General features: G+C 37.1%; 1 protein-coding gene across 5 annotated transcripts in view; it reads left to right on the top strand.

Moving 5' to 3' along the window:
- The window catches only part of PARD3B (par-3 family cell polarity regulator beta), an 861,922-nt gene that overhangs the window by 79,376 nt on the left and 757,393 nt on the right, over positions 1–25,153 (top strand). For all 5 annotated transcript variants that reach the window (XM_036420516.2, XM_045575575.1, XM_045575573.1 and 2 more), the window contains exon 2: positions 20,563–20,664. In XM_036420516.2, the coding sequence (XP_036276409.1) occupies positions 20,563–20,664 (102 nt within the window). The remainder of the gene's footprint in view (positions 1–20,562; positions 20,665–25,153) is intronic.

Below are 25,153 nucleotides of genomic sequence, written 5' to 3'. Positions count from 1 at the left end.
TTCTTTTCTTTTCTTTTCTTTTTTCTTTCTTTTCTTTTCTTCTTTTCCTCCCTCCCTCCCTCCCTCCCTCCATCCCTCCCTCTTCCTTCCTTCTTCCTTCCTTCCTTCCTTCCTTCCTTCCTTCCTTCCTTCCTTCCTTCCTTCCTTCCTTCCTTCCTTTCTTTCTTTCTTTCTTTTTCTTTCTTTTTCTTTCTTTTTCTTTCTCCTTCCTTCCTTCCTTCCTTCCTTCCTTCCTTCCTTCCTTCCTTTCCTTTCCTTTCCTTTCCTTTCCTTTCCTTTCCTTTCCTTTCCTTTCCTTTCCTTTTTTAAATTTCAGCCCTGTTGATCACTTTACTTTCATTTGTGGACTTGAAAGTTTTTATTTACCAAAATTAGACTTAATAATATTTATTACTGCTGTCTTAACTCAAAGTGAAAAATAATTCTAATGACTCTTTTAAAAATAAATGCAGATATTTTTGTTTTACTTTTCAAAATTAGAAATACTAACCTGGTTAGATGGTTTGAATAATACTAAATTTTAAAATACTTTTACATTGCATACTAAAAAGAAAAAGTGGAGGGCTTGTCATAGGATTATTCTTAGGAAAAATGGTCTTTTTCTTTAAGAAAATGCAATTTAAAAATATTAGAATACATTGAAACCTAACTGAGGTTTATTGTATATGAAATCATAACTCATGCTAAGAGTTGGATTTGCATGTATTTGCAGTATATTCATATGATACTCATAAAACAAAAATATTCTTCCCCAAGAAATAGGGTATAAACATAAAAAGGCATATTTGAACTCCCTTTCAAAGATTCAGAACCAGCAAAATTATGTTCCTGCTCTTGGTTTCCATTCCCTAAGATATATTCAGTGAAAGCAGAGAAAGAGAGGAATCTACTCCAGATGTGTTCCTTATCATTTCACACTTGTTTATACTTAATCTTCATTTCTTATTATTAAGAATGGTGATTGATAGCTTAATTCTTATTGGAGAAACCAAGGTACATTGAAAAGAATTGGTACTGGTTGAGAGCTTAATGAAGGCATGCTTAAATCTTTCTAAACCCTGGTTTTTTTAGGCTGTATTTTTCCAACTAATTACATGAAACAAACAAATGAGAGCATGATTATTCACTTATATGTGAGTATTTGTCTGAAAATCATACTTAGAACACATAGCAGAATTAATTAAAACTCTTCACTGTACTAATTTAAGGAGTGTATGTTGTCATAATTTGCCTCCATTATTTTATTTCAATGATGTATTTTGCTAAGCTAAGATACATGCTGTTAAAAACTCAAGAAGCTTTACAAAATACTTATTAATTAAAAAATTCAAATATAAGAGTACACCCCCCCCCCCCCCGCCACACACACATTTGCTTTTCATATTTTCTATGATTGGGGAGTATTTAAGTATTTATCTGACATCTCTAGGTGCAAAGCCCTGTATTAGAAGCTATGAATGATTCAGTGATGACTTAGACATGATCCAAACCTATTTGGCAAAGAAAGACAAATGTGTAATTATTATAAAATAATATACTATGGCAGATCATTTTTCTGATTGCTAGATAACATTAACTTTCCATTTTGCCATTTGGGACATGCTAGAATTTCATATTTTGACCTTTATTCAAAGATACTTTGAAGACTAAACATTAAAAAGACCCCCCCCTTATTAAAATTCTTCCTGTCAAAATATTGCATAAGAGAACAGACAAACTAGAGTTGCTTTAAATAGTAAGTATAGGGTAGAGTGCTAGGTGTGGAGTTGGTTTATACATTTTCTTTCACATTTCCATAGATACAAATTTCCTACCTACTTCATTGAATTCTGCACAACATAAAAAGGATTATTCTTTATTGCTCCTAAGGTTTTAAAACATCTCTTGTTTTTAGTGAATAAATAGCCTGAAAAAAATTCTAGGAAGTAGTTTTTTCATTGTGTGTAGTAACTATGCAAGCCATCGCCTCTTGTAAATATGAAAGATGATTCTTTTCCAGTGACTTCGAGGTTGAAGACTGGTAAAAGGAAGGTTGTTTCAGAACCCCAGATGATGCCCTGGACAGTTATTTTTCTTTTACTTTCAAACTTTGGAGAAGTTAATACATGTTAGATACCATTCTTGTTAAAAAATATATATATATATTTTATTGATTTTTTACAGAGAGGAAGGGAGAGAGATAGAGCGCCAGAAACATCAATGAGAGAGAAACATCAATCAGCTGCCTCCTGCACACCCCCCAGAAGTGCCCGCAACCAGAGTATGTGCCCTTGACCGGACTCATACCCGGGACCCTTCAGTCTGCAGGCCTACGCTCTATCCACTGAGCCAAACTGGTTTCGGCTAGATACCATTCTTATGATTAGATGGATTTATAGAAAATATGGGTACTGCTCATGTTAGTTTAAAATCATTATTATTCATTTCCATTATGTGAGTTACTACTATTAAAAACACTTTGGCTCCAGGAACAACAGAAGTCAATCAGATTGAAGGATCCCAACTTTTATTTCCATGGTGCAATCTGCTATTATCAATGTGTCTATGAGTATTTTATTCCTATCCAATAACTTATGCAAAGAAATAGTCAGGTGCCCAATCAATCCTCATGATCTTTGTAGACATTTAAAAGCTTCTGGGTATTAAAATGCACTACCTAGGTTCCATTTCTTTGAAGGTATGTATAGCAAATGGCTTAGTCCTTGAAAGTTTAAGTAGCCAGGCCAGCTTTCATGCTGCCTGAGATGTTTTAGCATTCTCCGGCTGTAAGCAGTGTAGATATGCTGATGTCAGAAAATGCTAAGTCCTCAATTTGCATTCTTAGATATCTTACTGCTTTGAGTGTTATGAAATACTCTTGACCTCAGGAATAATCAATAGCAGAGATTTTAGCTTTCTATTACTTAGTTGGAAGAATCCTAGTAATTTTGACAAAATGGGACAGTAGTGTTGCATTCCATTACACTAATGTTTGGCTCACAAAGATGGCCTCAAAGAAGTCATTTCTTTTCTATATTCTCACCTGGCACTTTCCATGGCTGGCACTGGGAAGAGGGAACCTCTTTTATTTATGAAACAGCTGTCCTGTCCAGGGGTCTTTAACTCAACCCCAAGGGAACTGGACAGGGAATGCAAATGAATGAGGTAGACTATGTGAAGGCATTAAGGAGTGTTTGAGACTGGCCATGTGGAGGATACACACAGATTATGTGTGTGTGTGTGTGCGCGCACCTGTGTGTACAGTATGATGGGTCCATTCGCTTATACTGAAATGCAGGTCCAGTTTTGACAGTTTGCATGTTTGTTTGTTTTTAACAGCTGCTGGAAAATCAGATTTCTATGCAAAATTTTCTATATTTAAAATATTGTGCAAATCAAGTGAAACACTTATATGGGTCAGACTGTGGTTTGCACTATGATCCAGACTAAACTACATGTGGATGGTAGCATCGAGACCATTTTATCATCGTCTGAAGCGCTTTCATACATTATTTAATAGCCATATTCACTAACATTAATCTATCTTTATAAACAGTGGGTATTATTTATGAAAAAGATTACAATACAACACCTAGATCCAAGCCAAGGTTCCTGATCACACTAAGCATAAATTGGCAACCGTTACTGTTTAATATAATTCGAACAATAATGTCACCCTTTTTCTCAGATTGGAAGACTCTGAGCTAAACCTATTTGATGTCTATGTGGGGACTTCAGAGCAATGTGGTTCTGCTTGAAAAAGCCCTTACAGATAGCTCACCTCCAACCTTGAAGGTCTTTGCAATGAAAATAGGTGTGAAGTGCTTGCTGATTGCTCTCAGGGAAAGTCTCCAGATAATGCACTTGCTTTTCATCTGTTCTCCTTAGGGAAGATGCCATTCAAGAAATGTTTATTGAATATTGGATCCTCTAAATTATAAATTCCCATCCCTTGTGTTGTCTCCCATGGTCTGAAGATTTTCTCCTTCAATCAATAGTTTCCATTTCAGCCATCTTTATCATTGCAGTTAACCATCTCCTTCCAGTTGGTCGCTGTTTTTATTTTTTTTGTTTGTTTGTTGGAAAAGCAACAGTTACTTCCACGTCTCCTAAAGAGAAATATATTCCCTTTCCATTCCTAGTCATTAAACATTTAAAACAAAGGAAGTTATTTTATTGAATACCTATAGCTTGCCAGTTAATATGCAAAGCTGGAGGGGAGCAGGAAAATAAAAAGACAGAAATGTATGCCTCTAAAAAAGATGCTAACATTTTGTTATGTCAATAGTGTTGCTGGCAGGAGATCAGATGGTATATAATAAATCATCAGTAGATCAAGTGACATCTAGTTAAGTGCTGATCTGGGCTCTGAAAAGTTCCCAAAATGTATTATATTTGTGAAGTGACTACTCCTGTACTAAATTATGTTCCCTTAAACAAGTTCCTGCTTTTCCTGTTCAGGAACCTCACCCCTGCTCCATCCCCATGACATTTCTTTTGCTCTTTATTTTCTTTTAGGAGCATAACCAATCAATTTCTGCTAATAGTAGCAAGAGTGTGATCCTTTATAAATCCTAGGGAAAGGTGTGAGCAAAATCTGGCTTGATCTTAACTCAGTATAACTTTAATTTTAAAGTATTAACGAATGAATCTGCAAAACATGCAATGTTGCTTTGTGAGATATGTCAAAAATGAAACCATTAATACCATTAATTCTCAAAGTGTCCAAGAACTTTTGGAGCAGTCCAGTAAGAGTTTAAGCCTTATTTTCTTCCCTCGCAGAGTCTGAATACTTCCTTCTTCCTTCTGATTTAGTAGTTGAATGTTGATGCTTTGATCAGAGAGTTCTGTCATCTAATTCCTCTGCTATTTCTACAGGTCGGAACTTCAGGACTCTTTTTTTTTTTTTTTTTAACTATTGATTTCAGAGAGGAAGGGAGAAGGAGAGAAAGATAGGAACACCAATGATGAGAAGGAATCATGGATCAGCTGCCTCCTGCATGCCCCACACTGGGGGTTGAGCCTATAGCCCAGGCATGTGCCCTGGCAGGGAATCAAACCATGACCTCCTGGTTCATAGGTCAATGCCCAACCACTGAACCAGGCTGGCTGGGCCAGGACTCCTTTTAAGTCAGGCTAATACTTGGCTGTTATTACTCTTCTGAATAACTAACTGGTAAATCCAAGGACCTTGTTCAGGCTCTCAGTTCTTCCTCAGTCATGCCTTTTTGTTGTTTCTAGGAACAGGTAGTAATCCTTCCTCCTTTTTATCTTACCACCCAAAGCACGTCCTGGGAAAGATTATCCTGTGACATCATTCATCCTACCTGGGAGTGCTCGGCGCTCTACCAGACATGACCCTGGTGCTGATGATTTCTCCATTCCCACTTGCTGTGTCTCCCTCCTGCTAGACAAGAATACCTGGGAGGAGTGTCAAATACAAATTGGTAGTTACAGAATAGTCATGGGGATGTAAAGTACAGCATAGGGAATAGAGTCAATAATATTGTAATAACTATGTATAGTGATGTGAGAGCACTGAAAATATCGAGGGGACCACTTAGTAAAGTGTATGCTTGTCTAATCACTATACTATACTCCTAAGTGTAATAGAAAATAACACTGAAAAAAATAAGATGTTGTTGTAGAAGGCCTTGGAGTATCTGTAGCCCACATGAGTGAACCCAGCTACAATTTGCTTCCCCTTTAAAAAAAAAAGTCTACTCAAGACATTTAATAATCAAACCAAGTATGCATAACTAGAGGCAGAATAAGCTATGATAAGCAGACACCCTTTCTTCATCTCCTTTTGGGATATAGTTCTCTGCTACAGGGGTGTTCAAACTTTTGGTCTCAGGACTTCTTTGCTCTCTTAAGTCCTTGAGGACCTCAATAAGCTTAAAGTTATATGCCTTATATTTATTCATATTTTAGATTAGACATTAAAACTGAGACATCTCAATTATTTTAACATTTTATTTATAAATAAGCCCGATGCATAACAAAAAAAACCATTTTTTTGAGCAGTAACTTTTTTTTCAAAACAAAAAAAATTAGTGAGAAAAGTATTTTTATTTACATTTTCACATATCTTTTTGATGTCTTAATGGAAGATGGCTGGGCTCTCATATTTCTTTTTGCATTCAGTCTTTTTTGATATGCTCCATTGGTTGAGGCTTATGAAGTCAGATATATATCTCACATAGATATATAGTTAGGAAATTGTGTATATTCTTTTTTATAATTATACCATAACTTGACAAACGGCAGTTTAAGGATTTTTTTTTTTGCAAGGAAAAACCAGAAACCATATCAATTAACTTTTAATCCTCTATTAACTTAGAATCCATTGGTCTATCTTAAATTTTGAATGGATGTTTTTACTTAGACATTATTTTGTAATGTCATATAATTGTCCCTTGGAAAATATTGGTAAGATGTTATGCAGATTTTCCAAATATTAACATATTTCATTGAATGAATCAGAATTATGTTACATAATATCACCACCAATCTTATCATAAAGATCTTTTGTTTTGGGAAGCTGTGAACACATAGTGGTGAATACAAGTTATCCAAAATTCTAATTTTCATTTAAATGCTGGAATTTCATTTTTGACAACAAATGCTTATCAATTTTCCTTGATGTGGCAGGCTAGCTTTATTAGTTTTCAAAAAAATGTTAATGACCAAACTGTGACTTCATTATATACCATGAAGAAGTGGAATATGCTACTTTTCTCCCTTCACCAAGGACCAAGACTAAGCAAATAGTTCCATTTGCATCTGCCACATTTTGGTAATTTTTCCTCTCAATTTGCCATTATGAGTAGGTAGCATGAGCTTTTTCTGAGCTGTAACCTCAATATCCTTATCCCCAGCCTGGCATTACCTGTTGGCTCACCCACGCCCTCCTGCCCATCAGTGCCTGTGCTACCATCCTGCCCCTCCTGCCCATCAGTGCCTGTGCTACCATCCTGCCGGGAGGGTTTCACTCACCTTCCTGAGGTCCCCCATAGCGCATCCTGAGCTCTGCGCCCAGACATCCTTCCATCAAATTCTAATGCTGCTTTGGTGAAACTGTAACCCTGTCCTTGGTTAAGCATCAGTATTTAAAAGTTTTTGTTGAACTTACACCCATACTGTGACATATAAGTGCTAAGGGCGAACACACTTCTGGAAACTAGTGTCATCTCTCCGTTTTCTAATAGTTATGTTGACCTTACCAAATGAAGAAAACGATTTCACTGATTAGTTTGTTTTGATTTTAAAATGTGAGCATGAGATTGAAGGCAGATGGATAGACTGTGAAGTACTTGACAAGTGGGATTGGGCCGGGCCTTACAAACTCCAGATGTAGTTTCTCCACTTACGAGCTCTTGGACCTTGTGTGAGGTGTGCTGCCTCTTGGAGCCTTCTTTTCCTTGTCTGTATCAAAGTGTTAGTGATATTTACCTGTAAAGGTTGGAGTGAAGATTAATCTCATTGTGCGTAATAAAGTAGCTTCCACAGTGTGTCACAAACAACAGATAGCAACTATTTTAAAAATTAAAATAATATATTCATTTGGTACCTAGACATGTACCAGGCCTAGTTTTAGCTGTCACATACAGTTACTTTATTCTAGAATGAAATGGTGCCCTTAGAAATGTGGTGGTTTGGCATATGTGCATTAGCTAAAGTTGTAAAACAGATTTTTACTTCTTCATGTAATGAAAAGCAGATGAGAAACAAAATGCAATAATTTTTTTTTTTAATATCCAAACATGACAGAAAATAAACTCATGTTTTTCAGAGAATAAGGCCCTTACTTAGATGGGATTTTTATTTGATCCACACATAATCTGAGGCCAATATTGTTTCTTTGATACCTTCTAACCTCATTACTTTCTAATCTCTTATTTGCTCATTGGTTAATCATACCAATGGGTAGGTTTTATTCTGATAATTTCTATTTTTTATTGTTGAAATATAATTGATGTATGTTTTGTTATGTATATACAATGTAATGATTTGATATTTGTATATATTATGAAATCACCACCACAATATACCTGGTTAACATTCATCATCATAGTTACATATTTTTTTTTTCTTGTAATATATTTTTTAAAAATACATTTTTATTGGTTTCAGAGTGAGGAAGGGAGAGGGAGAGATAGAAACATCCATGGTGAGAGAGAAAATATATCCTCCTACACACCCCCTACTGGGGATCCAGCCCACAACCTTGGCATGTGACCTGACTAGGAATCAAACTGTGACCTCCTAGTTTATGGATTGACACTCAATCACTGAACCACACCAGCCCAGTATGATAAGATATTTTAAGATCTAGTTTCTTAGCAACTTTCAAATGTGCAATAGAGTATTATTACTGATAGTCACCAGGCTGTGAATCTCCATTGTTTTTTTAAATCTCAAAAGTAGATGACAAGGCAAAAAATACCTGGAGTGATAAAACTGAATATGAAATTAAAGTATCAATTGCTTTGTTCTCATATGCTAGACTTTTTCCAAGCCATGGAGAAATACCTTTATTTTCATCTGGGAGTATCTATTATGTGAGCATGTGCCAAATGAACTGTAGAAATTGTGGCCTGCAAATACATACAGCAAATACACTTCTTGCCAGCTGGGCGTAGCTAAATGCACACCACTCTCTCTGTAAGTTAGTCATTAAAAGTGAACTTTTGCTCATTGGTCTAATGTACTGAAGAATGCTGATTTTCCTGTTTGACATGATAGTGAATGGTAATGCATTGTATAAAAGTACCTATGAAAGAATATTTTTATTTTCCCATTTAAAAAATCGATTCTGGTTTTTAAGGAACTTTCCTTATAAGCTGCTGTGGGCTCTGGTGAAATCCATTCTGAAGAACCTAAGGCAAATAGCTTCTGAGAATATGAACTCATTAGCAGGCCTTATTCCTTTGGCTATATTTCCTGGTAATAGTTTTCTTTTAGATATGTGCATGTCAGATGGCAGTACAGTAAGAATTTTTCTCCTGGGCTCATTAGTGAACACATTCAGGATGAGAGAGAATGAGGCAGTTCAAGGAGTGATCAGTATCCTCTAGCTCTCTTCCTTTCTTTATCCTATTTTTTATTATGTTTATTGGGCATTCATTTTAAAGCCTGCATTTAATAGGAAGCTTGGCATATGTAAATATTTGATGTAAGTATTTGCTGGATGCAGTTTTAGCAACTTTATCATTGCTCTCGTGAAGAAGATTGCAGAGACAATGTTTGTGCTGATTTAGAAATGTTAGTGAAAGACAAGTATCACATGATCTCACATGTGGGAATCTAATGAACAGGAGAGACTGATGAACAAATTAGATCCAGAGACACAGAAGCATGAGACGGACTGCCTAACTTCAGAGGGAAGGCAGGCATGGGTGGGTGGAAAGAGGCCAACCAAAGAACTTGTCTGCATATATGCATAACCCATGGACACAGACAATAGGGTGGAGGAGGCCTGAGTTAGGAGTGAGGGGGGCAGGGGTTGGCAAGAAGAGGTCAATGGGGAAAAAGAGGGGCTATAATGTAACACTTCAATAATAAAGATTTAAAAAATAATTTTGATAACTGATTGAAATGATTGTTTTGTATAATTTCTTCATTCAGGTATTAAATATTTATAGCACAAAAAAAGAATCTTGGGAGGGGGTGGCTTCTTAAAACCTTGCAGTGTATTAATTACTTGTGTTTATGGCTGTGATTTTCTTGATTTTTAAAAAATTTAATACAGACTTTTAAATTCTTTAAAAAGTACAAAATTTGATTTGAAAAAAAAGTCTATCTAGCCATCTATCTAATCTATCTATCTATCTATCTATCTATCTATCTATCTATCTATCTATCTATCATCTATCTATCTATCATCTATCATCTCTCTAAAATTTGTGAGTGGTATTGGCATAGTCTTGAAGAATAGGCTATGCTGTTGACCATATGAAACCAGAAGTCTGCCCCCAAATGCCCCGCCCTCCAGCTGTTTGGCTCCTGTTATCATAAGGGCTGCAGGGGCTCTGCCAACAGAACAAGTATAAGCTCACTGGCATGGTGTTCCCGTGCCATCTGGTTTAGGGCTGTGGCCCCACACCCAGTGGCAAATTGCCTTATTTTGGAGGAAGTGAGCTACATTCATCAACCAGTGGGTATAAAATTCTAATCATTCCAACTATCCATGCCTAGGAACCCTTCTAATTTACACAGGGCATGAGTCAAGAAACTAGACCATGTCTCAGAAAAATTGTGCTATGATCTTGACTCTGCCAGAGGCCAATCTTGTGACCTTAGGGAATATGTTCAATTAATCTGGGCCTCAGTTTCCTCATCTGCAAAATGAAGTAATTTAATTAAAGGCCTACTTTGATGAATCAGTCGATGACATCTGATAATTTTCATAATAAAACAGTATTGCAAGGAAGTAGAACTACTTGGAATGAGATTTTGTATTGACCATTGACGTTCACTGATGTAGTTATTACCAAGTTTTAGAGGGTTTTGAGGGCATTGTGGAAACATTTGGGCAATATGTGAGAAATGGCAAATTCTTCAAGAATTCTGTGACTGTGACTTGGTCTTTGCATAGAGCCTAAAGATGTTGAGTAACTATTTACTGAATGGTGATTGAGTGTTTTTCTGTTGCCTAGTAGTGTAGATTTCATGTCTTGAACTTACCCTGGTCCTAACCATTCTTATTTCTAAACTAGAGGCCTCATGCACGAAATTCATGCATGGGAGGAGCAGGGAAGACCCTCAGCCCAACCTGCACCCTCTCCAATCTGAGACCCCTCGAGGGATGTCTGACTGCCTCTCATAATCCAGGACCGCTCGCTCCAAATAACCTATACGAAATTGGGCTCAATATGCTTTGCTATTGAATATGATTATATCCACTTACATGTTTGTGCCATATTCACATTTGTAATATATATCTATAGATTTCTCACTATATATAAAAACATATATATACTATACACATATAGAAACTATTATAAAATAATATTTTGGGATAATTTACTATATGCTTTTGCTTACATATCATAGTAATCCAAAATAATTTTGACCAATTGGGAAACCTATCAAAAGGATAATATATTTGGCCCTAGCTGGTTTGACTCAGTGGATAGAGCATAGACCTGTGGACTGTAGAGTTCCTGGTTTGACTGGGGTCAAGGACACTTGCTTGGGGTTGTGGGCTGGATCATTGATGTTTCTCTCTTTTTCTCTCCCTTCTTCTCTGAAATCAATGGAATATATATATATATATATATATATATATATATGTATATATATACATACATATATATATACATATATAATATATAATATATATTATATATTATATATATAATATATATTTTAAAGGGATAATATATTTGGAAAGTCTTGTGTTTAAAATTTTAAGGCATTTTTGGGGAGACTAGATCAGCAGTTTCTACCATTTGGTATTTTCATGTCTCTGCCATGCTTATTCAACTTGACCAGTGGACTTACCCCCCCACTTCTATGCCCACATAAGGGACTCCTCTAAGGGACTTTTTCTGAGCTGTGATCGCAAATGGACTTGCCCTGGGGGTACAGATACTTGTTGGGAGAACTGATTTCCATTCTCCAGGCCGCCACTGACTTTCCTTCTCTAGTCTTTGCTCAAATGTCCTCATTTCCATAAGACCTGACACCCTATTTGAAAATATAAGTCCTCTGTACCCCACCTTCCTTACCCTATTCGTTTTTTTTGTTTTTTTAAATTTTTTCTGCCAAATCGCATCACTTTCTAACACACCATTTCACTTAATTGTTTATTTTGTTTGTTGATTACTGACTGTTTTCCCTCCTCACTGATAATTTAAGCTCTATTCTTCCAAGGATGCAGTTTTCACCTCTATTTCTTTCATGGATGGTTGTAACAATTCAACATGTTGGATGTATGACTGCCATTGACATGTTGTATGTCAGTTTCTACTTCTTTTCTACTGCACTTAGCTATATCAAAAGGCCTAGGTCACAAGGTTAAATCTTTTGTTTTAGGATCAATGAAGTAGATTTTTCTGTTACAACATGAGTTCTTTTCTCCTCTTTCTTTCCTTCTTTCCTTTCCTTTCCTTTCCTTTCCCTTCCTTCCTTCCTTCCTTCCTTCCTTCCTTCCTTCCTTCCTTCCTTCCTTCCTTCCTTCCTTCCTTCCTTCCTTCCTTCCTTCCTTCTTTCTTTCTTATTTTTTGATTCTCCTCTTTTTGATTCATATGACAAATTTATGGTGTATGCCAAAAGTAGTTTTAGGTGCTGTGTATAAGAAAGTGGAGAGGTTGTTTCTGTATCAGGGAACTTATGCTTTAGTTGGTGGAGGAGAACAAGCAATAAAAATTAACAAGCAATTGACTAAGGTGATGAAATGTTCGATACTGGCCATGGGGAGAGGATCAGCTTTAGATGGACAGGAGGGCAGCTCTGAGCAGGGGATGCTTGCGCTCCAGTTCCTACTTCCTTTCCTGTGCTTTCTGTGTTCCTTTTAGCTACATCTGTGGCCCATATCTATTGTTCTGGAGGAATGGCTATGGGAGAAACTAAACTAATAGTGGTAGTGGAGGACAATAGTGTCCCAGTACTTTCGAAAACCAAAGACAGATATTTCTTTACTATTCCAATTACTGCCACACTGAAAAAAGTTTTACAGTGAGCAGGAATAAAGTTGATGATTCCTTTATGTTACTTATTTTTATAAACACTGTGACCAATACTTTCTTTGATGTAAATTAAAATGCTCTTTTCTGTATCTAATTTCCATGGTGATGGAGCATAAAACTCTATGCGTGAGTAAAGAGTTAGAGGTCATGGTAGTTACCCGTAGGATGCTTTAAACTTTCTTCATTCATTTTTATATGCAGAGCTACACACACAGAGAGACTTGATAGTATCTGTGAGAGGTATTCTTTGGAGTTAACTTAAAAAAGGTGCCAGCATCATAGCAGCAAGAAAGTTTGGATTTAATTGCGTGCATTAAGTAAAGTTTGCGTTGTATGAATTTGCATTCTCAAATTCTTATTAAAGTCCCTTTTGTAGAAGAATATATATATATTTTGGGCTTTAGAATGAATACATTATTTAAAAATTGCTAGCTTGTCCTTCCTATTCTTTGGGGATGTGACTGCTTCCATTCTTTGGCTGTAGACTTTGCATTCCTTCGGACCACACAAGCTTCTATAACCTTGGCATCCAGGTCTTTGGACTATAAAATTTCATTGAAAACAATTAATGGAAAGCAGGATTAAAAAATAGCTGTTTTTAACATTAATTTGAAACACTGTATTTCAGTGTTATTAAATTATTAATGCTTTCATGTTTTAAAAGTCATACTGGGAATCTTTTGAAAAAGATGTACCAATTAAATACATATGTAATTTTCATTATTTCATAAGTTAACATTTAATTTTCCTGATAAAACTTTGATTTTAAGATTACAGTATATTTAATCCTGAAGATTTATATAATATATATATATTTTTTGCATCTAATTCACTGTTACATCTGAAAAGGCTAACCCCTGTTTTGTAAAACTACTGTTTGGAATTCGCTGCTGTTTTTGTAGATGGCCTCTTATTCTAAAAAGTAACTTTGCTTTTGAGCCTGCTTTAGCTTGCTTGGATAATGAGGAAGATAAACTTAGCTGTCTGATCTTATAGGCCAAAGACTAGATATGCCCATAATCTCAAAGCCATGCCAGGTGTATTTTTTTAATTGGATAGAACTGTGTTGTTTTCAAGGCCAGCAGCAAGATAACCACTAAGTGCACATAGGGCTGGCTCTTTAATAAAAAGAGAAGTTCTGCTTATAGCCTTGCTTAAAATTTGAATTCATTTCTGTAAGCCCACCATGGTGAATAAAGTGTGACTCCAAACTCTCTGAGCATTGCTTGATTTATTTCGGTTCTCTGTAACACATCCATAGGAAAATAAAATTTTGATATTCTTGTGGAAGAGTTAGACTGTACTGTGATGATATAGGCGGTAGATTTGAAAAGAATTAAAAGTTGTCCTTTATTTAAAAAAACAAACAAACCACTTTTATACCTTTATTACCTTTATCTAGATAACTAGACCTCTTCCTTTTTTTTCTTTCTTCTTTTTTTTTTTCTTTCCAGAGAGAAAGAGAGGGAGAGAGAGATAGAAACATCAATTATGAGAAAGGATCATTGATTGACTGCCTCCTGCATGCCCCCTAATCGGGGATCGAGTCCACAATCTGGGCATGTGCCCTTGACCAGAATTGAATCCAGGATCCTTCAGTTCACAGGCCAATACTCCATCCACTAAGTCAAACATGCCAAGTTGAAAAATGAACCTTTAAAGTTAAGTAGCAATAGAAATGAATATGACCCAGTGCCTTATTCTTAGATAATTGTTCTTTTTGCTAATTTCTTTAATCTATTTTTTTTTGTATTAAAAAATGTACCTTGCCTCTGCTGTTTATTAAGCATCTGACCTTGAGTATGTTAATTTATTTACTAATGCCTTGCTTTCTTCATCTGTTAGATTGATAACCACTTCACGAGTTTATTTGAGGATAAACGAATTATTCATATAAAACATGCAGTACCTATTATAGTTCCTGGCCTATAGTAAGTACTGAAACAAATTATCTGCTATGCTGCTGATGAAGATAATGATGAAAATGGTGACATCTTGTTTTATGGATACACTAGAAGCCCAGTGCATGAAATTCATGCACAGGATCAGTTTCTAGTGGCTGCCAAATGTCATCTGGTGCCTCCCTCCATTCCACACCACCCTCGGCTGGTCAGTGCACATCACAGCAAGCAATCAAACTCCTGGTACATCGAAATCCTGAGGGGACACTTTGCATATTAGGCTTTTATATATATAGATTGCACCAAAATTCAAGGAGTTGAGTTCTACAAGGAAAATTCGAATTTTCCATTAACTTCCATTTTACAATTGTTCTTATTTTCTACTGGGTAAGATTATTCTGGTGAAAATGTGAAGCTACACACACACAGACACACACAAAAAAATACAGTTGCTTTACTGAGCCTGTGATTGTCACCACTGTTAACATAGCCCTTCTCTAGACATTGGCCTTTTGTTGTTGCTGCTGTTTATATTTGCAGTGATTTCCTCCCCTTTGTCACCATTGGGGGTATTTTTTTTCTTCTTGGACAAGAAGGATTTTGTTTAGAAACCTCCATGTTTTCCCTCTTTTGATTATTGATATAATCTCAGTGCTCCGTAGTCACAGCATTATGCTAACTGGCTTGCCAGCCCCCTCCTCTAGGCATTGCAGATAGAAAATTGTTGTTCTTCAAAACTTTGGCTAATATGGACTCTCTAAGGTACAGGGGCAAGTTTCATGTTGTCTACACATAGTGAAGAATATTTGTGCCTGTATAGAACAATTTTTATGTCGATCATTAAAAATATCCAGTGATTGTGATCCCACAATGCATATGATTTAGTTTCCTATTTCAGTTCACTCTTGTAGACAGGTTAAAATTCCAGTAGGCTTTAAGTTAACTGTGCATTTTTGAAAAAACAGATAAGTTACTATCTGTAGTGGAGGAAGCAAAATGTATATTATGTGATTTTTCAATATTTTAATGATCCTAGGAGTGTAAGTAATAAGATTTATTGCATAGCACATATACCAGAGTCATTTTCAAAGTAATTTAAAAGTTATGTGTATTAGAGAAATTTTTGCAATATAAAGGTATATTAAATGTCACAATCATGAAAAATACAATAAATTTTTCCAAGTGGATTAATTGTCTGAACCATTACACATATGTGAACATCTTTTCATGTTTGATCAGTTTTATTCCTGATGGTAATAAAAGCAAGTAAATGAAATGCAAAATCTTGACTGCAAGGTAATGGTTGAAATTTTCACATGCATAAAGCATATGGATGAATTTATGGTCTTATGATGGCTGTCGGCTGCTAATACTGAATGTATGTTCTTATAGAGATCTATAGCATCATGGCTGAAATCCCATGGGCACAAAACTCACAGCGGGTATGGACTGTGCATGTTGAGTTACCTCTCTTGGAGACTGCTTTCAAATAGCTTATCTGTTTTTGTTTAGAATTTCCTGTCTGTTCACCACTGGCCTACTCTTTCCTCCTTTAGAGTTAAAATGCAGCCTCAGTGTGCAATGGGGAAGCTTACAATTGCAAGCAGTCTTTTTATAGTCTGGCACCCTGTCTCATTTAAACATTTTTTGGAGAGGGCTGAATATATGATTCCAAAATATATAAAGTTATTTTTCCCTTTTCTTTAGTTCTGTGAAACTTTTAAAATTTATTTTCTTTTTATTACTTTTATTTATTTATTTTTTATTAATTATTTTTCTATCACCATTTATTCCCTCCATGCCCTCTTCCACCTCGACCCCCCTGGTCTCCCCACAATCACCAAATTGTTGTCCATGTACATGAGTTCTTTCTCCTTTTTTCTCTTTTTTACTTAATCCTGCATCTCTTCCCCATACCCCACCCACCACCAGAGCTGTCTGTGCTCTCTAACTGTGAATCTTCTCAATTTTGCTTGGTAGTTCAGGCCAATTAAATTCCACATATATGTCTAACATTTTTAAGTTCTTTATGCTTTAGAATCCAAATTAGATTTAAAAAGGGGTCTTAGTTTCAACTCCCGTGCCTCATCTTCAGAACATCTCGTTCCCACAAGTGTGTCTGAAGGTGGAGTGTATGTGACTTAACAACCCCATCCTGCTGCAGCTCATGCTGCTTCTTCGCCACTGGTCAGATCCAAAACCCTTATTGTTTGCTGAGTTTCCCTATTTTATATCTGAGTCTTTGGTTTCCTTGTCCCTGTTCCTCCTTCTAGGCAGGAAGAGAGCTATACTTTAACCAGTACTTCTGTTGGGGGGGTAATTGTTTACTTAAGACTTAGCTGATAAAATCTGCTTCTAGAAACTTAATGTAAGAGGAAAGGTGACAACTTAATAGATGTCAGCTTTTAAGTAATTGAATATAAAAAAGCAAACTCTTTAGAATACATCATCTTCTATAAACATGTTTAAAATCAACAGATTTTATCTACAGTACTGTAATGTGTAAAAAACTAACTCCATGGAAGTTAGTAGAAATTAATTACATGGAACTCCTATTGTAAGAAGGCTACTTTTACAAGGAAGGAAAATGTAATACTCCATAAATTTCAGCCTGAACTTTTGGGTAAATTTGGAGAAGCATATCATTCGTAGCATGGCCATAGCAGAAAGATTCAGTCCCCAGAAATTACTGGGAAAGTTCTTTCTGGCTCTCTTTTCTGTATTGTCTAGTGGGCATTGCCTAGTGTTTTGTCTACCGCAGTAATATCCCTATTTAGAATTTAGTTTATTGTTCTTAGCTCACTATTTATTTATTTATTTATTTATTTATTTATGTATTTATTTAATAATTCTTTTTTGTTGAAAGTGTTACATATGCCCCCCCCCCAGCCTGCCCCACCCACCTTGCCCCAGGCCTTCACCACCTTATTATTTGTTTCCATGGGTTATACATGTATGCATACAAAGTCTTTGGCTGATTACCTCCAGCTCACCCACCCTCCCCATCTTCCCTCTTGATATTCTGTTCTCTCTTCCATGCATCCATGTATCTGGATCCATTCGTTCATCAGTTTATTTTGTTACTTAGATTCTACATTTGAGTGAGATCATGTGATACTTGTCTTTCTCTGCCTGACTTATTTCACTTAGCATGATACTCTCCAGGTCCCTTCATGCTGTCTCAAAGGGTAAGAAATTCTTCTTTTTCACTGAGGCATAGTATTCCATGGTATAAATGTACCACAACTTTTTTTATCCACTCATTTACTGATGGGCACTCTGGTCTCATCATCTCATCTTTTATAGCACAATCACCTTGAGTTGGAAAAGGTCTCTGATTAAAGACTCTAATTGATGGGTGTCTTATGCTCCTCTTACCTGGTTGTATAAACACTGCTCACCTCTTTGTGATCCATATCTGGATAATAAAATCAGGCAAAGTGTCTTAATAAATTTCTAGGATTTCCATTTATAAACCTAGTATTAGAAGCAAAAAGGAATTCCTTTCAATTTGTTTGGAAGAGCTCTTCATATACTCTATAGAAAACTTAACTTTGAAACATTAAAAGCCTAGCTAAGAAAAATCCCTTTGAATTTTTAAAGACTACTGCTTTATCAAGTCAGATACTGAAAAGCTATGTACTTAGGCTACACTTCAGTAGCATATTGAATACATGCTATAAAGGAATTATTATTAACTAGAAGCCCAGTACCTTAAATTCTTGCACTGTGGGTGGGTGGATGTCCCTCATCCCAGCCTGCACTCTCTCCAATCTGGGATCCCTCAAGAGATGCCTGACTGCTGGTAGCCGGACATCCCTCTCACAATCCGGGACTTCTGGCTCCCAACCACATGCCTGCCTGCCAGCCTGATCACCTCCTAACCACTTCCCTGCCATCTTGATCGACACCTAACTGCTCCCATGTCACCCCAATTGCCCCCAATTGCCCTCCCCTGCTGGCCAAGTTGCCCCTAACTGCTCTCCCCTGCAGGCCTGGTTATCCCCACGTGCCCTCCCTGCTGGCTGGGTCACCCTTTACTTCCCTCCCCTGCCAGCCTGGTTTCCCCCAGCTGCCCTTCCTTGCAGGCCTGGTCGCCCACAACTACCCTTCCGTGCCAGCCATCTTGTGGCAGCCATCTTTGACCACATGGAAGTGGCCATCTTGTGCAAGGGCGTGAGGGTCAATTTGCATATTATCTCTTTATTATATAGGACTAAAGGCCTGGTATACCAAAATTAGTGAACTCGGGGGTTGGAGATCCCTCAGTCCAGCCTGCACCCTCTCACAACCCAAGACCCCTCTGGTAGGGTCCCTAGGCCTGGCCTGAGATCAGAGCCTATTGGGCTTTCCTTCCCTTGGCTGCAGGCAGCTGGCCCCACCCCTGCTGCTGCCACTGCTTGCCATCTGTGCAGCACTGCCCCCTCCCTCCCCTGTCACTGGTGGCCTCCCTCTGCAGGGAACAGGCCTGGGGTGTGATTGGCCAGCCGCACACCTCCCACAGAGTCACTGCTGCCAGTGGACTGAGCCTCCCTCTTTCTTTGTTGGGTGGTGGGGCCAGTCCTGTGAAGGGCTGTCTACCTACCTGATCACCCCTAACCACTCACCTGCCTACCTGATTGCCCCTAACCACTTGCCTGCCTGCCTGATCACCCCTAACTACTTGCTTGGGGGCAGAGCTAGCTGGGCTAGGGGCAGTGGTGGTTCTGGTCTCTGGTCATTCAGGTCATTATGCTTATGGTGACTGGCCTATTATTATATAGGATGGTATGCCCTGGACTTGTTACTATTATGAGACATTAAAGAGGAGGCTGTGTGACAACTGTTTCTATTAGTTTTTTGTAGAATTGCACTTAAATTCTGTGGGTTATGTTTATTTTTAATACTTTATAAAAGTCATGTAGTTAAAAATTTAGAACTTTATCTTAGACGAATTTGCACTTCTTCTCAGGAACTGGTAGCCCTTTATTGGAAACAAAAGTTTCCGAGTTTTAGAGGCTTTCTAAGAATCTCAGAGCCAAATGGATTATAGCTTGGCTATTCTGGTAAAAATCTTACTAATGTTATCCCCCCCCGCCCCCTTCCTACCCCTCCCAGTTCATTGGTTCATGTTTTTGTCTCATCATTATAATCTTTCCTTTGCATATTTTTTCTGGAAATGGGCAGTGTATAAGTAACTGAATGGGCTCCACTATTTAATTCTAAACTGTGATATCAGAGTATCTAGCCACTTATCAAATTGAGAAAACAGTTCTTTTCCTTAAACATTATACTCCTAAGTAGTTAAAAAAAAATACTTGGGGAATCTTCTAAATTAGCACCCTGATTGAGTGAACCCGCATTCAACTCTTGACAGTTTGAGTTGCAGTCATGGAGACCAATTGTGGAGCTCGCGCGTTCTCGCGCTCGCTCTCTCTCTCTCTCTCTCTCTCTCTCTCTCTCTCTCTCTCTCTCTCTCTCGATATCACTGAAAATCTTAGTGTGAGGATATGCAGAGACCATGGAGAGCCAAACAGGCACAGGGCTCAGTGGTCACCCCACTTCATATATTCCAGTCATAGTTATTCCTTTTGATATCCCCCTTTAGTTTTGGGGTCTTAGTTTGAACTTCCAAACCTCAGTTTCACCAAGTACACTCAAGAGTACCTTCCTTTTACAAAGTATTCCTGGGATTACCTAAATTGTAGGTTATAAAAAATTCCTTAAATATGCTTTTCAAATAACAGAGCGATTTTTTGTATTACAATTTACCTTCCAGGATAATTGATAGACTGTATATAATTTGGTTTACTTTGATTTACATGAAATAGGATAAAAATGCTAAATATTTATCCAAGTAAATAGATAACTTTTGAGTTTGGTGCTTAGAAATAGTATCACTAGAGCATATTTTTAATGAGCCGGCTTATTTAAATACTTAAAATTAAAATGTAGTTTACCTTTTTGAAAAGTTTGAGTTATAAAACTTGTTGATGGTTCTACTACAGGATCCTGGCTACTGGGTGAAGATTCATCACTTAGAATACACAGACGGAGGAATCCTGGATCCAGATGATATCTTGGCTGATGTCGTGGAGGACAAAGATAAGGTAAATGACTCTAACAATGTTCCTCGATGCTTTCCTCTGTAGAGCTGTGTGTTTTCCAGAGGGTGAGATCCTTAGCAGACTCGGGTGTCAGTTATTAAAACATACCATCTGTTCAGGTTTTACCTGGGCAGCCCATAAATCAAAGTTCTCCATGAGATACTTGGGAAAATGTTGTCAAGGTTTGGAATCTGTTCATGGTAGCCTAACGAGCAGACTCTCTCTTCCCAAGAGCTCCTGCTACGTCTCAGTAAATTAGTTTTAGGCTCTGAAGCTGTTGGAGTCATCACGGTCATTGTTGTCTCTTGAGTTTATACTTGGCCTTTGCTGAATATTCAGCTCAATGCCTGCCTGAGATTTGAACATGTTTCAAAATATAGAATACAGTGAGAAGGAAAGTCATAAAGAACTACGGTGAAAACTTTTCCTAAAGTAGTTGCACACAACTCTCTTCCCTGATCCTTTTATTTTTATTGCTAACTTGAAACACTAGATTGACTAGTCAAAAAAAGTTTGGCATGTTTTGCCATCTATTTGGGAATCATTCCATTGCCAATCATGTTTTCATAGGATTTTTCTTCTGACACTAAGCTGGAAAAGGTATAAACTAAACTATTCAGTTGCAATAAACTGGATGATTGATGTTGAGGCATTCATCGTTGATCACTTCTTCTGTGCTGGCCTCCTCTTCTCAATGGCTAATGTGTCCTTCAGAACTGAACTGCAGCCCTCCCTGAGAGAGCCTTGCTTCAGTTTCCTCTGCTGTGCATCCTTTGTCAGTTTATGTCTGTGAACATGTTTCTCTGCACTGTTTATTACAATCTCAGGTAGGGGTGTGTGTGTGTGTGTGTGTGTGTGTGTGTGTGTGTGTGTGTGTGTATGTGTGTGTGTGAATGTGTATTTAACCAACTGAAATGTAAATACGTGATTTATTGAACTTAGGTAAAATTTACTTTTTCCCCCATAAAATCTTTTTTTGGACTTTTCACATTTAATTAATCTTTGCAGACATTCTGCCCACTTATTTTTCTTATTTTCCGTTGGGACTGAATACTGGTGTTATTTTCCATTGGGACTGAGACTTGCATTGTAATTAGTGACTTCATAAGGGACTTATCTCCCTAACTCGATTGTAAGCTCCTGGAGGACATGAACTAAGAGATTATTTTCTTTCTTGTGTGTTTCTTGTATCTGGTACGATATCTGGTACGATATCTTACTCAAACTTGATTCTCGAAGAATACTTAACTGAAATTAGTGAAAAAGAAATCTTACTGTCTACAGTTGACTTCTGCTGAACATGGTTTCAATGCACACTTCTTGTTTGTAGCTGGGTCTCACAGTATGTAATCCTGCATTATTTATGCTCATAACTTTAAAGGAGGACTTCCACTTTGCATTTTATCATTTTGCTTTCTGCTGTTTCCTACAGCCATCTTCTTCCTTGGAAATATTCTAGGCATTTGGGTTGTTAATGAAGAAGGTCTTCCTGTCTCCAGTTTATCTGTTGTCTAGTGTATTAGAATAATGGAGAGCTGAAAAGTGGCAAGTTTAAGAAGAGCCAGAAGAAAATGCCTCACCCCAGTCTCATACAGGGCCTCATTATAGGAGGATGTTCCTGTGAACAGGCCCAGGGACATAATTTGTCCTATAGAGCTCTTCCTTTTAAAGAAGTAATTTTAACTGTCTTGGCAGTGTGCATAATTAATTTACTACACACAGAAACAGCATTTTTGTATGTAATCTCTGTTTTAAGGCTCCACCATCACTGCTAAGTAAGGTGAAAAATTGGGATAATCAGTTAAAATCCTAGCAAAGGATTAGTGTTGTTTGGGTTCAGATTTAGTGAATCCTATAATACTCTTTTCTCTTGTAGCCTAACTTGTATCGTTCTGAAGAGTTCATGGGAAGTTCTACTTTTGATTTTGTCAGAAAACACTGTACTCCTATTTCCTTCTTTTTTACAATGATGTCAGTGAAAAAGAGAGCATCACTAATTTTTTTTTCCTGACACCCTCTCTATAGTCTTAAGATTTTTCTCATAGACTTATTTTTGGCTTTCACTAAATATTTGCCTTAATGTCTGAGATTTGAATATGTTTCAAAGTAGAGAATACATGGGGAGAAAAGTCTTATGGTGAAGATTTTTCTTAAAGTGTTTGCACACAACTATCTTTAGTGATCTTATCTAGTATGCGAAGCAGATTCTGCCAGACTCCATCTTTCCTGATATTTTTGTCACTTAGATTAAGAAGTATTTATAAGCGATGCTTCAGGACATGTGACATGCATTTAGTGACATGTGAAATTCACCCAAGATCCCTTGAGATATATTGGGCTTAGATAAAATTATAACTCACCTATTTTTAAAGTTGCTGTCTAATACTTTCTTGTATTGAGAATATAGACAGAAAACAAGCCCAAAGAGCCATGATGGATGTGCATAATCCTTGTGTCGAAGTCCACACATCTAGGAAAGACTCACTCCAGGTGAAAAATTCTAATTAGGAGATAGCTTAGCTGGAAAGGATGAAGCGGAAAAACCAGAAACAGAGTTAGAGAGCAGAGTGGGCTGAGGCCATTTAGTTAGTATACAGAAGGCCATACAGCACACTTCTGTAAAGATTAAAATTACAGGATACATGGCATTTACTTAAAACCAGGCAAGGGCTAATATAGCTTAGTCTGTTTTCTAAAGAAAAGGAATGACTTTCTAAACATGGGCACTAGAAGTGATTTGTCTTTGGTCTTACCTCTCTTAATATTATAACTTTAGCCAACATAGAGTATGGTGCCTGCCATTCATGGGGTCCCTCTGGGAGTTGTTTGTTTATCTGTGTTTTGTTTGCTTTCCCTCTATAGCCCCTTCACAGGGGAATCAGGTTTTTACAATGATGCACTATTTCATCTTGTATTTTTTCAAAATATTATTGGAGCAGCTTTGGAATTTTGCGTAAGATTTGTGCTGTAACTTAATTATCCAATTGTGACAGGTTTTTTTTGTTTTTGTTTTTGTTTTTTTCCTCTCTCAAAATTCTTCATTTTTTGGTATCAGTCTGATGATTTGATTTTAGCTGCATGTGCTGCTTACAGGAGGCAGCTCTCTGAGATAAATATCTAAGAATTTACAGCTTTACACTAATGTCTCCTCTCTGGATGCCCAAGGCTACCGACTGAGTTTACCTAATAACAACTACTTAATATTTCATTGAGCACTAACAGTATCCCAGCATGTCTTTGCACTTACATATTCTATCTTAGAGTGACCCCGTGGGCAGGAGCTATATATTACCCTGTTTTTAATTTCGGAGGACGGCCACAGAAATTCTAAGTGACTTGCTGAAGACCACACTGGTGTAGTAAGTGGCAGAATCAGACCCTGGAACCTAGAATTTAAAGTTTGACACTATTTTGTTCTTCAGTGTGCCAAAGAGTGTGCTGGGTATTTGTATCTACAATTTCTAATTATAAAAAAAATCATCAATCATAAATAATAAAAAATGTGTTTTTATACAGTTATATCATTATTAAGAAAAGATAATAGAACTATGGGGTGCAACAAAATTAATCCAAAATTAGTATGACATCATATATAGTTAGCTTCACTGATCTTTGCTTGTAGCCTGCATCTACGGTAATTTCCTGTACATGCCTACCAGTTTTATCAGCTGCTTTCTCTTGTGTCTCTTTTCCGGGCCCTAGGTTACTCAGTTCAGTTTAATTCCAGGTGGATCTTATAGACCTTACTTGTTTCCGAAATGACACTAAATGCAGTTTCATAGATAAATAAATGCTGTATTCTAGTAGCTACTTTCCAGGTGGATTACAGAATGTATGCAGATTATACACTGTGCTGTCTGCAGGAGGCAGAGAGTTGACCCCCAAAAACATCTGTACCCTGATCTCCACAGCTTGTGATTATGTGTGTTACATGGCAAAAGAATCTTTGCAAAAACTGATTAAGCACTTTAAAATGGAAAGTTATTCTGGATTGTTTGGGCCTAGGATAATCACAAGAGTCCTTATAAATGAAAGAGGAAGGCGGGAGAGTCAGTATTAGAGAGATACCATGGAAGAAGAAGTTGACTGTCCAGTGCTGGCTTGGAAAATGGAGACAAAGAATGCACTCAGCTTCTAGACTCTGGAAAAGACCAGGGAATGAATCCTCCCATAGAATCTTTAGAAAGAACACAGCGTTGCTGACCCCTTGATTTTAGCCCCATGAGGCCCATTTCAGACTTTTCACCTCCAGAATTGTAAGTTATATTTTTGTTGCTTGAAGGCACTATAATTTGTTAGAGCAGCAACAGGACACTCATACATTGTCTCTTATCTAATTTTTAACTTATAAAGTGATGATGGATTTCTCGGTTTCATTTTAACATGGCTTTTTAGATCTTATAGGACAGGGAAAATCTCTTATACTTCAGATTAGTTTATTGGCATGTGCTTTCCTTCCAAACCGATTCTCAATTCTTTGGGTGAGCCTTCA

Source organism: Pipistrellus kuhlii, unplaced genomic scaffold (genome assembly GCF_014108245.1).
Source record: "Pipistrellus kuhlii isolate mPipKuh1 unplaced genomic scaffold, mPipKuh1.p scaffold_m20_p_7, whole genome shotgun sequence".
Taxonomy (NCBI): domain Eukaryota; kingdom Metazoa; phylum Chordata; class Mammalia; order Chiroptera; family Vespertilionidae; genus Pipistrellus; species Pipistrellus kuhlii.
This window is presented reverse-complemented; position numbering and strand designations above follow the sequence as displayed.